The following is a 13855-nucleotide window of genomic DNA, read 5'->3' on the forward strand; positions in this document are numbered from 1 at the left end:
CACCACCGCGGCCTGGGTTCAATTCCTGGGCAGGGAACAAACCCAGCCACTTGGAGTGTACTCTCAGTGCTGGTCCCAAGCCTGGATAAAATAGGAGGGTTGTGTCAGGAAGGGCATCCAGCATAAAACCTATGCCAAATCAAACATGCGGACCAATGATCCGCTGTGGCGACCCCTAACAGGAGCAGCTGAAAGAACAGCAACATATTGTGTATCACATTCAGAAAGAGAGATACAAGCTGATATTTATTTAGCATATTTATGAAGTCTTAAGCATTAAGTCTAAAGTCTTAGGACCCCTTTTTATACTAACTTAGTCTTAGATGTTTATTTTATGACTTCTTTTTTAACATGCTGATAAATCTTAAAATGTTTGTACATCATTAAAGAAAGTAACATATTACATAATAGACCGGCTGTCAGATTTTACCTGCAAAAATATAAACAAGAGTGATAGTCAAAATTTCCAGAAGAACTGTTTCTCCGAGATGCTTAAAAAAACCTATTTGCCAATATTCTCATAAAAATGCAAAGTATACTACTGATGCATTTTAAAGACAAAGAGTTGTCACAGCAAATACTAACTTTGTTTAGTTTCGTGCTGTTTACTACTCTTTATGGGTGATTTTTATGTAGAAAACATCTAATTGCATTATTTTTTAAGGTAATATATTATTTGATTACATTAACATAATCTGAAAAGCAGTTGAGCTGTCCTATTGTATAAAGAGACTGACAGTAGGAACAACAAATATCATTGGTTCACATGTTTCTCTGGGACAAGACTGTCCCCTGCTCATTATATATCCCCAGCTTTACCTATATAAGCCTATTTGTGCCATCTTTCTGTTTTGTGTCAGTTATGGCATGCCATGGTAATTTGCTCGCATTCTGGTTTCTTTTAAACACATTTATGTGTTGTCAGTCCACAAACAAGGATGAGTGCATCTACCAGGGAGACGAAGGGACCCATAGTTTCTACAAGGGTGGAGATGTTATTTTGGGAGGCCTGTTCCCCCTGCACTACAGCCCTGTTTCTGCAGTGTGGTCTTTCCAAAGCAAACCTGAACCAACTGATTACAAGTAGTATGTGTCTGAAACTTTGAAAGATGCAAAGGGATATATTCACTACTAAATTATATTTATCTGCTTTCTTTCATTTATAATGCAATATCATTGTATCATTGTAGTTATTTATTATAATTTCTTAAATGAACTTTTAATAGAGTTCATGTATGACATGTTTCTGAATATGCTGCAGCTTTAGTCCTCGAGCCCTGAGGTGGATGCGAACAATGACCTTTGCTGTGGCAGAGATAAATCAGAGACAGGACCTGTTACCAAATCTGTCTCTGGGATACCACATCCGGGACAGCTGCGATGACATACCTGTGTCAATAAAGAACTCACTTCTCCTGGTCAATGGGCAGCCAGAGAAAACAAGAGGATCTGGATGTGCAAACGCTATCAGGCAGCCCTCTCCTGTCATAGTAGGAGATGCTGCATCAGGGATATCCATGGCTGTGCTGAGAACACTAGGGTCATTCAGTATACCTTTGGTAAGGCAGAGTTTGTTATTTTGAATAAGCCATATGAAGCAAAAGCATAATTTTAAATTATATATATAGATGTCTTCCCTTATGATTTGTATTGCTGTAATATTTTATTAGCACTAATAGGACCTTGCTTATATTTTCTTCTTTTTGTACTTCATTATTGCTTATAAATGCAACAACAAATTAGAGACAGTAATGAATATCAACAAATTACTTTTACGTGTTACATATTTTACTTTTTTTTGTTTGTTTTTAGTGTATTTTTTTTTTTGGCCTTTTAGTGTTCTCACATGCTCATTTTAATATCCTCTCAGGTGAGCTACTTTGCATCTTGCTCGTGTTTGAGTAACAAGAAAGAGTTTCCCACATTTATGCGGACAATGCCAAGTGACGAATTTCAGATTAAAGCTTTAGCAAAGCTGGTCCATTACTTTCAGTGGACTTGGGTGGGGGTCATAGGAGTGGAGTCAGACTATGCTCGCTTTGCCATCCAGCTCTTTCTAAAGGAATCAGCCAGATACCATGTATGCCCCGCATATGTGCACTTTTACCCCGTCACACTCACTACAGAAGCAGTGCAGGAGTTGATGGGTGTTATTAAAGCCTCCACAGCCACAGTCATTCTAAACTTCTCTGGAGAATCAGAACTGCAAACTATTCTGAGAGAATGCAGGCAACAAAACATCACACATCTACAGTGGATTGCCAGTGAAGCTTGGGCAACATCACAGGCATTGTGGAATGAGTTCCATGATCTCTTACAGGGAACTCTAGGGTTTGCCATACGGAAGGGGGAAATTCCAAACCTTGGTGGATATCTCAGTGAGATGAATGCTTCCAGTGCTCAAACCTCACATTTTTTAGCAGAGTTCTGGGAGGAAATGTTCAACTGCCAGGTCAATGGATCATTAAACACTCATGTACACAGAACAGAGGCCCAGAACAGGGAAGCTTGTAGTGGGAGAGAGAGTCTGGACAATGTGTACTCTACCTTTACAGATGTATCACAGCTTAGAGTGTCCTACAATGTATACAAAGCTGTGTATCTCATAGCATATGCCTTACATGATATGAGTGCCTGTGTTCCAGGACAGGGCCCCTTTCAAAATGGGACATGTGGGAGTCTAAATCCCCTTCTGCCTTGGCAGGTGTGTGTGAGTGTATGAATGTGTATGTAAGTATTTGTGAATATATTTTAAGATTATTCTATTTTTAGAATGTCCTAACTTGTAATGTTTAATGTATTTATTGCAAATCTGATAATATATCCATCTATATTGATCGAAAATATATAATGAAATCTAGAAACAATTGCTGTTTACATTCTATCAAACTGACTTCCCAATCTTCCCCAAAGCTGATAAGCTACATGAAGAGAACAAACTTCACAACACTAGGGGAGTTTGTGCACTTTGATGAGAATGGAGACCCCATTGCATCTTATGATCTGATGAACTGGCAGGTGGCAAGTGATGGCTTACTTCAGCTGGTGAAGGTGGGGTTCTATGATGCATCACTGAAGGAGGATAGTGATCTGGTCATAAATGAATCAATGATTATGTGGCAAAGAGACAATAAGGTGTGTGCTATTTCATTCATCACCAGATCATCTTTCATACGTTTACTTATTATTCAGTTTTTCTGCATTATTGTAATTCAAATAGAAGATATTATGTTTTGTGTCATGAAATGGCATAATACTGTTTGCTCAGTAGATTTTACATTAGGCATTTTAATCTCACATCAGATAAATATTTTGAACATATCCTTTCAGTAGATTTATTTATTTTTAGTTTGTTTATTCAGAAGAATATATATATATATATATATATATATATGTGTGTGTGTGTGTGTGTGTGTGTGTAAAACTGTGAAATTCATGTGTCACCCCTCCCTCTGATGCAATTATTAGGCACCAGTATCAGTCTGCAGCAAAAGTTGTCTGCCAGGCTCCAGGAAAGCCAGGCGAAAGGGTGAACCTATCTGTTGCTTTGACTGCATACCATGTGCTGAGGGAGAGATTAGCAATCAAACAGGTGTGAACTGATTTCATTGGTCTTATTCTGATGTTTATGATCACGACAATGGAATACAGCTTTTTTTTTTATCAATTTCCTCACAGACTCAAATGATTGTTTAAGATGTTCAAGGGAAACATGGCCAAACCAAGCCAGAGACAAATGCATGCCAAAGGGCCTGGAGTACCTGTCCTTCCAGGAGCCCTTGGGAATAGTTCTCCTGGCTGTTTCAACGTTTGGAGCTTGTTTGACTGCAGCAGTGCTTTGTGTGTTTATGCTCTACAGAACTACTCCAGTAGTTCGAGGCAACAACATGGAACTCAGCTTCCTCCTACTCTTGTTTCTATGTGCATGCTTTCTGATTAGTCTGACATTCATTGGCAAGCCCACTGATTGGCTCTGCCAGATCAGGTTTACATCCTTTGGAGTCAGCTTTGCACTCTGCATTGCCTGCATCTTGGCTAAGACTGTAGTTGTTCTTATGGCTTTCAAGGCCACCCTACCTGGTAGTAATGTAATGAAATGGTTTGGTCCTGTTCAACAGAGGTTTAGTGTCATATTATGCTCTTTAGTTCAAGTACTTATTTGTATCATATGGCTGATGATTAAACCTCCCTCTGCTGCCTACACCACTGAATTTTTGAGTCCTACTATAATTGTAGAGTGCAAAGTGGGATCTGAGATAGGATTTTGGTGTGTGTTGGGATACATTGGCCTACTTGCTTGCATGTGCTTTTTAATAGCTTTTTTGGCCAGAAAACTTCCAGACAATTTCAACGAGGCAAAATTTATCACATTCAGTATGCTCATCTTTTTTGCTGTGTGGATAACATTTATCCCTGTTTATGTGAGCACCCATGGAAAATATATGGTTGCTGTGCATGTCTTTGCCATCTTAGCTTCTGCCTTTGGATTGCTTCTGTGCATATTTGCTCCAAAGTGCTATGTTATTCTGTTGAGACCTGAAAAAAACAGCAAAAAGCATATGATGAAAAAATAGTGAAGAATCATTCACAAACCTAATTACACACATGAACAATTATTTTGAATCAAGAAATTAAAATGTATTAATTCAATTCAATTCAAATTTATTTGTATAGCGCTTTTAACAATGAACACTGTCACAATGCAGCTTTACAGAAATAAATTAATTCAAATTAAATTAAATCAAAATAAATTGTAAATATGTGAATTTATCCCTAATGAGCAAGCCAGAGGTGATGGTGGCAAGGAAAAACTCCCTGAGACGATATGAGGAATAATCCTTGAGAGGAACCAGACTCAAAAGGGAAGTCATCCTCATCTGGGTGCTAACGGATAGTGCAATTATAAATAAATCCCTTCTGTGACTGTGTACTACATGGACAAATAGTGCAATTGTGCAACCAGTAAATTCATTACAGTTTTCACATGAAGTCCAGTTTGTTGAATGTATCCACTGTCCATTGATGAGTGCAAAACTGCTCATGGCAACCGCAGCCCCAAAACCACCACAGCAATCGCAGTCCCAAGCCATAACAGTACAACTCCCCATATGAGATTCCCAAGCCATCTCCACGGCCCCCAAGTGGCACCATCCCCAGCAATCCCAATGATCTTCAGGCCGTGCATGTGGGGCCACCCCCAGCAGCAGCGAGTGATCTACAACCCATAAGAACTCAACCAGAAGTAGGGCATCGGGATGGATCAGGCAGGTTCAAAGAGAAAAAGGGGTCAGGATCACTGGTATCTGAGGAGTAGCATGTGTAGCATGTGTATTAATCTGGAATTGTAAAACATTTTATGCTGCAATAAACAATCAATCCTTTTAAACCACCACACATTTGATTGGTTACTTCAGCCTTCTGAATCAAAATGTGAAGAATTTGCCTCATTTTTCGATTAGAATATAGTTCAGATTAGACCAAATATTTTGCAATCTGGCAACATGGGAAATAGGAAATAGGAAACCTATGAGCATATAAGGTGGAATTTTTTCAAATAATATAGCAGTTAAAGTCCACTGCTTGCTCTCTAGTCCCTATTCCCACAATAATTTTTAAAGAAGTTTCAGTCTGCCTGTTTGATGATGCTCTTAATATTGTGAATCGTTCCCTGGAAACTGGAACCTTCCCAGAAGCTCTTAAATGTGCTGTTGTAAAACTGTTACTTAAGAAAAATTACTTAGATCCTATTATTCTCAATAATTTTAGACCGATTTCTAATTTATCATTTTTAAATAAGATTTTAGAAAACGTTGTTTTAAAACAGATTAATCAATATTTAGATCAATATAATTAGATTTCAATATGTGTGAGAAGTATCATTCAGGGTTCAGACATGGCCACTGCACTGAAGCTACATTACTAAAAGTAGTAAATGATCTCAGATTCAATACTGATAAGTGGAATACATCAGTCCTAGTCTTATTGGACCTAAGCGCAGCCTTTGGCACTCTAAATCACAGTATTCTGCTTGAGAGACTTCAAAACCTCATAGGCTTCTCCGGCTGTGTTTTAAGTTGGTTAGAGCCTATATTATTGGAAGACAATTTTTTTATTCAGTTAGGTGACTGTACTTCTGCAAAACGTGATATACTATATGGTGTCCCACAGGGGTCAATACTTGGACCAGTGTTATTTTCATTATATATGATGCCTCTGGGTGACATCATTCAAAAACATGAGAAAAAACATGAACTACCATTTCTACGCTGATAACACTCAATTATATATCTCAGTGGAGCCTAATGACACAGATGCATTAAAGAAGCTATCTGAATGTCTGTCCAGCATCCTACTATGGATGAACACAAATGTTTTGAAACTTAATGAGCATAAAACTGAGATTCTTGTGAACCAAATTATGCAAGGGAAAGAACTGTAAGTGGACTGTTAAGAACCTTGGTGTAATTTTAGATTCTGAACTGAGTTTTAAGTCACACATAAGTTACGTTACTAAGACCTGTTTTTATCATATTAGAAATATAGCACAAATTCAACCCTTTGTTTCACTGGATGATGCTAAAAACTGATTCATACTTTTATTTTTTATTATATTTACTTCACACTGGCTTTCCTAAGAATTGTTTGGATAAACTACAACTGGTTCAAAATGCTGCAGCTACAGTGCTTACAAGATCCAGGAAAAGAGATCACATTATGCCTGTTTGAGCTAATTTGCACTGCTTTCCTGTTAAGTACAGGATTGATTTTAAGGTTATTTTACTGGTTTTTAAAGTAGTGAATGAGTTAGTAACTTCATATCTTTCTGACTGTTTATAAAAATATGTTCCAATTCATAGTTTGAGGTCTTCCAATGCTGAGTTTGTGACATATTGTTATGTAAACCTTAAGAGATCAGGTGAAGCATCTTTTAGCCATTACGCCACAAAAATCTGGAAACATTTACCTATTGAAATTAGACATTTGCCAAGTATTCACATTTTTAAAAAGCATTTGAAGACATATCTTTTTAAGTTAGATTTTGATTAATACATTTTGTCTTTTACTTATTATTTCCAATTTTGTATTTTATTATTTTATATGGCCTACTTTGTGTCTCCTTGCATGTAGTACTTGATATCGGTGTAGCTCTTGATAGCCCTAGATCTGAATATACTTCAAGACAGAATAGAAAATTTTGTTAAGGGAGCTAAAGGAACAGTTCTTTCCTAGCTCTTTCTCAAGTTTTATCTTACTGACAGTTATCTGTTTGTAAATATCAAAGCTGGCTTCTCTATTCATACAGAAGAAAAGTTTGATGTTCCACAAAAGGCCACTGCTTTATCCCTATATATGCCACCTCTGAGTAAAATTATTCATAAATATTGTATTAGCTTCCACTGCTAAGCTCATGACACACAACAAAACCAAAATGAGTTCACGAATATTTATATAATTTTCCGGTTATGTACTAACACTTGATGGCCTTTCAGTTATGTCATGTACAGCAAGAAAAAGACCTTCGTGTGTTAATTGACTCCAGTCTCTCATTTGAATCTTATATAGATAATAATACTAGGGTAGCATTTTTTTCATCTCAGAAACATTGCTAAGCTAAGAAATACACTGATCAGCCATCACATTAAAACTGAGAGGTAACGTGAATAACATGGATTATCTTGTTACAGTGGCATATGGCAAGGGGTGGGATATATTAGGCAGCACGTGAACAGAGCATCTCCAAAACGACAGGTCTTGTGGGGTGTTCCCGGTATGCTGCGGTTAGTACCTACCAAAAGTGGTCCAAGAAAGGACAACTGGTGAACCAGCAACAGGGTCATGAGCGCTCAAGGCTCATTGATGTGCGTGACGAGTGAAGGCTAGCCTGTCTGGTCCGATCCCACAGAAGCGCTACTGTAGCACAAATTGCTGAATTAGTTAATGATAGAAAAGTGCCAGAACACACAGTGCATTGCAGCTTGCTGTGTATGGGGCTGTGTAGCTGCAGACTGGTCAGAGTGCCCATGTTGACCCCTGTCCACTGTTGAAAGTGCCTACAATGGACATGTGAGCATCAGAAATGGAAGCAATGGAAGAAGGTGGTCTGGTCTGATAAAGCACATTTTCTTTTACATCATGTGGACGGCCGGGTGCATGTGCATCATTTACTTGGGGACGAGATGGCACTAGGATGCACTATGGACAGAAGGCAAGCTGGCAGAGGCAGTGTGATGCTCTGGGTAATGTTCTGCTTGGAAACCATGGCATTCATGTGTATGCTATTTTGACACATACCACCTACCTAAACATTTTTGCAGACCAAGTACACCCCTTCATGACAACGGTATTCCCTAATGGCAGTGGACTCTTTCAGCAGGATAATGCATGCTGCCACACTACAAAAATTGTTAAGAAATGGTTTGAGGAACATGACAAAGAGTTCAAGGTGTTAATTCAGGCTCCAAATTCCCCAGATCTCAATCCGATCGAGCATCGTGCTGGACAAACCAGACTGATCCATGGAGGCCCCAACTCACAACATACAGGACTCTGCTGCTAACGTCTTGGTGCCAGATACCACAGCACACCTTCAGAGGTCATGTGGAGTCCATGCCTTGACGGGTCAGAGCTGTTTTGGAGGCACAACGGGGATCTACACAATATTAAGCGGGTGGTTTTAATGTGATGGCTGATCGGTGTATAATGTCATTATATGAAGCAGAAAAACTAGTTAATGCATTCATTACTTCTTGGTTGGACTATCGTAATGCCTTGCTGTCTGGATATACTAGTAGGTGCATGAACAAGCATTACTATAGTCCAACCTTCCCAAAAGCAATAAGACTCTTAAACAACTGCTGATGCATTGCCTCATGCACTACTGTCACATCCTGGCAATGCTGTAGATGTTGTCACATAAGGACCTATTACTTGGTACTTTACATACTGTCACATTACATACTGTACATATATTAAACATATGGCATATGTAAACAGTAAACAGACCGGTCACCCATTGAAAACATTTGGCGCATTATGAAATGAAAAATACGACAAAGGAGTTCCCAAACTATTGAGCAGCTGAAATTCTATATCAAATCAAGAATGGGAAAACATTCTCTTTAAAAACAACAATAATTGGTCTCCTCAGTTCCCAAATGCTTACAGAGTGTTGTTAAAAGAATAGATGCTGCAGCACAGTGTCCCTGTCCAAACTTTTTTGAAACATGTTGCTGGCATCAAATTCAAAATGAGCACATAAACAAACAAAAATGTTTAAGTTTAAATGATTTGCAAATCATTGCATTCTGTTTTTATTTACATTTTACACAGCATCCCAGTTTTTTTTTGGAATGGGGTTGTAATATGCTTTGTTAAAATTTCTCATCAATTATATCAAATCACTATCACTCTTTTTGAACAATAAGATTTCAGGGAAAGGTCTATGTAAGCAATTAAAAAAGTCAGCAAAAAAAAAAAAAAAAAAAAATTAGTAAATAATATAGACACATAGGATCCAAACATGCTCTTAAGTTCCATGCTCAAGAGCTTATATTATGCCTGTTTACTGTTTATTTACTTTATTGATAATACTTATATGATTTACAAGTAAAACATCTGTAATGTTCACTCTCACTTCATGTTCACAATTTCATACCATACTTTCCTTACATACATTTTTATTATTATTTAACACTCTCTGTGACTTAAATTTAAGTAACTTTTGGATTTTTTCCCATTACATGTTTTCTTGTGTTTCTCTCTGGTTTGATTAAAATGATGTAACACTTTGGTGCAAAAATGCATAAGAGTAGGCCAAAGGCAGATGATAAAATTGCAAATATTTCTACAGCTACTGTATACTTTCCAGGAGAGCTGACATAAGCTGGAATAAAGGTGATCCAAACCGCACAGAATATAAGCATACTAAATGTGATGAATTTGGCTTCATTAAAATTATCAGGTAGCTTTCTGGCTAAAAAGGCTAGGACCAAGCAAATAACAGCAAGAAGACCAATGTATCCTAGAACTGCATAAAATGCAGCATCTGAGCCTGTGTTACATTCTAAGATTATTTTTTTACTCTGTTGCTCAAAGACTTTATCAGGGAATGGTGGTGCAACATTTAGCCAAATAATACAAATAACTATTTGAACTACAGTGGATGAAGACACAATGGCCCTTTGTTGAAGTGGCCCAAAATTTCCTGCAAGATTTTTCCCAGGTAGTGTTGCTCTGAAGGCAGTTACCACAACTATGGTTTTTCCCAAGATACAGGAAATGCAAAGAGCAAAGGTGATACCAAATGCTATATGACGCAACATGCAGGACCAAACTGTGGGCTTGCCAATGAATGTGAGAGGACAGAGGAAGCAAAATATAAGAGAAAGAAGTAAAAGTAAGCTCAGCTCTGAATTATTTGCTTTTACTATTGGCGTGTCTCTGAAATATATGAAAATCACCATAGTAGAAAATGCTAAACAAGCACCAAATAGTGACAAGGATATTAGAACAATCCCCATTGTTTCAATGTATGAAAGAAACTCTGTTGTTTTCATGATGCAGCTGTCTTTTCTTTCATTAGACCAGTACTCTTCAGGGCAGGTGATGCAATCTGCTGCTCCTAAAGCAGAAGAGGAATGTTTTGAAATGCTTGATTACTAAATATGCATTATTTAGGCAATAATAATTCAATATTACTTAACCTGTTGTATTTGATATAGATCCATCAGTGCATGGGATACAGTCAAAACAGCATAGAGGCAATCCTTTGATTTGTGCTTTCCTTGTGCCTTGTGGACAGATTTCTGAGCAAACAGCTTTTGGTGTCTGATATAGTAGAGCAGAGTAGAGATGTTGGATGAGTAATGGAATTAAAGAAAAATGTGTTTTTAATTATAATATGTTTATATTACCAAATTCCCTGTTCTCCAGACAATCTTGTCTTCATTAATTACAAGTTCATATTTTCCATTTGCAGAGGTGCTGAAATGGCCAACTGCAATATGCTGCACTTGTCCTTCTTTCAGCTGCCAGTTTATTACTTCATATGAGGCAGGGGGGTCTCCATTCTTGTCAAAGAACACTGCCTCTCCAAATGCGTCCACAAAATGTACTTTTTTCAACTGCTCACTTACCTTGGGAACAAAAAGGGAAATATAGTTACTAAGAGGCTTAAAATGAGGATAACTCATTTAAAAGAAATGTGAATAAAAATGCTTAGCTCACCAATTTTGGGGTTATCTGTAACACAGAAAGGCATAGTTTTGAGACACTGGTCTCAGGCTTTTCACAAAAAATCACCTGGTGTAATGCATGTGCAATTGCATACACTGCTTGATAGACATTGTATGCCACTCGAAGTTGTGTGACATCAAAGAATTTGTTTGTATAATCCACTGTTTCTTTTCCTGAGCATGTTTTTGTGCTATTAAGTAAATCATTTACTGAAGATGGAGGCTTACAGCCCACAATTGTTTCCCAGAAATCACTGACAAAACTAGACTCTGATTCATAATAAGGGCTGATATGCTTGAGAACTGGTCCCAGTTTGGGCATGGCCATCTTTCGGACCACAAATCCTATTGTTCCTCCAAAAGATTTGAACATTTCTGGAGTGGATGGTCTGTCTGCAGTTATCCAGGCTTCGCTTGCAATCCACTGTATTCCTATAATGTTTTGTTTTACCACTTCTTTCATTAAAGGGTAGAGATCTCCCTCTGGCACAAATGCAAGGATGACTTTGACGGTTGATTGTTTTATCAGTTCAACAATTTCAAGGATTTTACTTTGGGGATATGTCCGCAGAATTGTGCCAACAAATGAAATGCATACACCAAATGCCTGCACTTCTTTTGTGAATGCTGATATCCCATTTCGTCCATAATCATTGTCAGACTGTAAAACTCCAATCCATGTCCATCCAAACCTTTTGACAAGGAAAGCCAAAGCCTTTGCCTGGTAATAGTCACTTGGTATTGTTCGGAAAAATGTGGGATATTTATTTTTGTCACTTAAACATTCACATGTTGAAAAGTAACTCACCTATTCAGACACAAACAGCATACTTGTATAAATACAAATACATTTTTACATTTAAAATACTTTTTTTTTAATTGGTCTAAATTAGATTTGGTATTACCATTGGTACTCTGAATGGTCCAAGTGCCCCAGCCACAACTAATGACTGGGTAGATCCTGATTCAGCTACAATAGCTGATAGGGGAGGTGGATAACATTGAGAGAAAGATTTATTTTTCTCTGACATGCTCGCCAGAGTGAGGGCAGCTCGCAAAACATTGGTAGGAGAGGCACAAGAGTCTAAAATTTTATACCCTAGAGTGATGTTAGGAAGCAAATTATCATCTCTATTTATTTCATCTATTGCAAACATCATGGTTCTAGTCCAGCGAAATGCTCGTAAGTCAAATCTGTGTAGAATTTTATAGTAGAGAAATAAAGCAAAATGAAACAAAACAATAAAGCATTGTATTAAAAATAGCATTTAACTATGTTTCCCTTCATTTACATTATGTTTTTTTTTTTTTTTTTTTTTAACTCACCCTTTACATTCAGCTTTAGGTGGTTTGTTTTCAAATGAAGCAAGAATATTCTCCTGTTTGTTAAATATAGGAAAAATTCCACCTATCATAATGTCCCCTTCCTTAAACATGTCTTGCATGTCAAACTTACCCAGCAGCTGGCATGCAAACCCTGTTGGCGTAAAGAGCATCAAGCACATACAAAAAATAATAAGCTTACCCATGGCTGAAGGAATAGGATGAGTGCTCCTTGTTTTATATAGTGTCTTTATATGTCATGCATGACATAGGCTGGTTCTTGTCAGAGGTGTGTCATATGAAGAAGCTTTCCTTAGAGTAGGAAAACAGACATGGTTGGCAGAGAGTTCAGAGAGTTAAATTCTCATGCACTGTAGAATATTCAGAATGTGCAAAGTATACCTTCAGTCCTGTGGATATTCTGTTTTGAAGCAGTTTTGAAGCAGCCAGTAACTGAAAATTAAATTAAAAGAGCTGGAGTTTCAAATGCTACTTCTATACTCTATTCAATAGCACATAAGCAAAAAATAAATCTTTGGTGCTATATTGAGATTTTGTTTTCATTTCTGTTTGTCTCGACGATGTACATCAAGGATTGACAGACACTGCAAAGAAAGCAAATATGTTAATAAAGATGTCTACAAAGGGATGACAAATGATAAATTGAATAAACTTCATTTTACTCTTGAACAAAGCCCTCGCTCTTTTTTGTCAGTTTGAGTTGATTATCCTTTTTCCTTTTATCTTCCTTAATATTATTTAATATACATGTGTAGGAATAAAGGTTCATAATTACTACTATGCTTAATTAAATGGTATGCCTGACAGTGGAAAATTTTAGGTGTGCATGTTGGGATATTTTCTGTGTCAAGCAGCTGTGGGTGACAGGTGGTCTTGGGTATGTAGGTGAAACAAGATACAAAGTGTCGCATTCAGGAACTGCCTGGGTGCTAGCTACTGAAGGAGGTAAAATCAAGACAGTGTTCTTCACGTAAAGTATGTTGGGGTGAAGAAGGAGATACTCAGTGACAAACAGACTAACTCTAAGTGCAAGAAAACAAAATTGGCCTTACTTTTTGGGTGGAAGGGGTGGAATATGCTCTCTCCCCTGTCAATCACAGCAACATTAGCTAATCATAGGCATCTATGAGAATGCAGAAGAGGGTGAATAGCATTGTCCTCCCAGTGTGTTATGCCATCCTGTAACACAGCATGAGCAGCAATTCAAAAAGGTGGTGTTGGCTGCATGTGTCTTGGGAGTAACATGTGATAGCCTGCACCCTCCCTGGCTGGTAGTC

The 13855-nt window shown here is 37.6% G+C and overlaps 2 protein-coding genes across 2 annotated transcripts; one reads left to right on the forward strand and one right to left on the reverse strand.

Annotated features, from left to right (window-relative positions):
* The first annotated feature begins 913 nt into the window (after positions 1–913).
* On the forward strand, positions 914–4574 carry LOC113534740 (extracellular calcium-sensing receptor-like). The gene is made up of 6 exons (XM_026927694.3): positions 914–1083; positions 1262–1559; positions 1871–2704; positions 2914–3135; positions 3469–3592; positions 3679–4574. The coding sequence occupies exons 1-6, from the start codon at positions 914–916 to the stop codon at positions 4572–4574; spliced, it is 2544 nt and encodes an 847-aa protein (XP_026783495.3).
* A 5136-nt stretch (positions 4575–9710) lies between these two features.
* Positions 9711–12670, reverse strand: LOC113534739 (vomeronasal type-2 receptor 1-like). The gene is made up of 6 exons (XM_026927693.2): positions 12561–12670; positions 12140–12428; positions 11470–12042; positions 11013–11135; positions 10704–10827; positions 9711–10615 (listed from the first exon to the last, which is right to left on the reverse strand). The coding sequence occupies exons 1-6, from the start codon at positions 12668–12670 to the stop codon at positions 9711–9713; spliced, it is 2124 nt and encodes a 707-aa protein (XP_026783494.1).
* Between the last annotated feature and the right edge of the window lie 1185 nt (positions 12671–13855).

Source organism: Pangasianodon hypophthalmus, chromosome 6 (genome assembly GCF_027358585.1).
Source record: "Pangasianodon hypophthalmus isolate fPanHyp1 chromosome 6, fPanHyp1.pri, whole genome shotgun sequence".
In the NCBI taxonomy this organism is placed as follows: Eukaryota; Metazoa; Chordata; class Actinopteri; order Siluriformes; family Pangasiidae; genus Pangasianodon; species Pangasianodon hypophthalmus.

Bases quoted from the DNA above. Each gene is read 5' to 3' on its own strand.
- LOC113534740 (XM_026927694.3), top strand. From the start codon at position 914: ATGTGTTGTCAGTCCACAAACAAGGATGAGTGCATCTACCAGGGAGAC. The intron at 2,705-2,913 runs GTGTGTGTGAGT...TCTTCCCCAAAG, and splicing joins ATCCCCTTCTGCCTTGGCAG to CTGATAAGCTACATGAAGAG. The intron at 3,136-3,468 runs GTGTGTGCTATT...TGCAATTATTAG, and splicing joins TGTGGCAAAGAGACAATAAG to GCACCAGTATCAGTCTGCAG.
- LOC113534739 (XM_026927693.2), bottom strand. From the start codon at position 12,670: ATGTTTAAGGAAGGGGACATTATGATAGGTGGAATTTTTCCTATATTT. The intron at 12,043-12,139 runs GTAATACCAAAT...GTGTCTGAATAG, and splicing joins GACCATTCAGAGTACCAATG to GTGAGTTACTTTTCAACATG. The intron at 10,828-11,012 runs GTGCAGCATATT...CTACTATATCAG, and splicing joins GGCAGCTGAAAGAAGGACAA to ACACCAAAAGCTGTTTGCTC.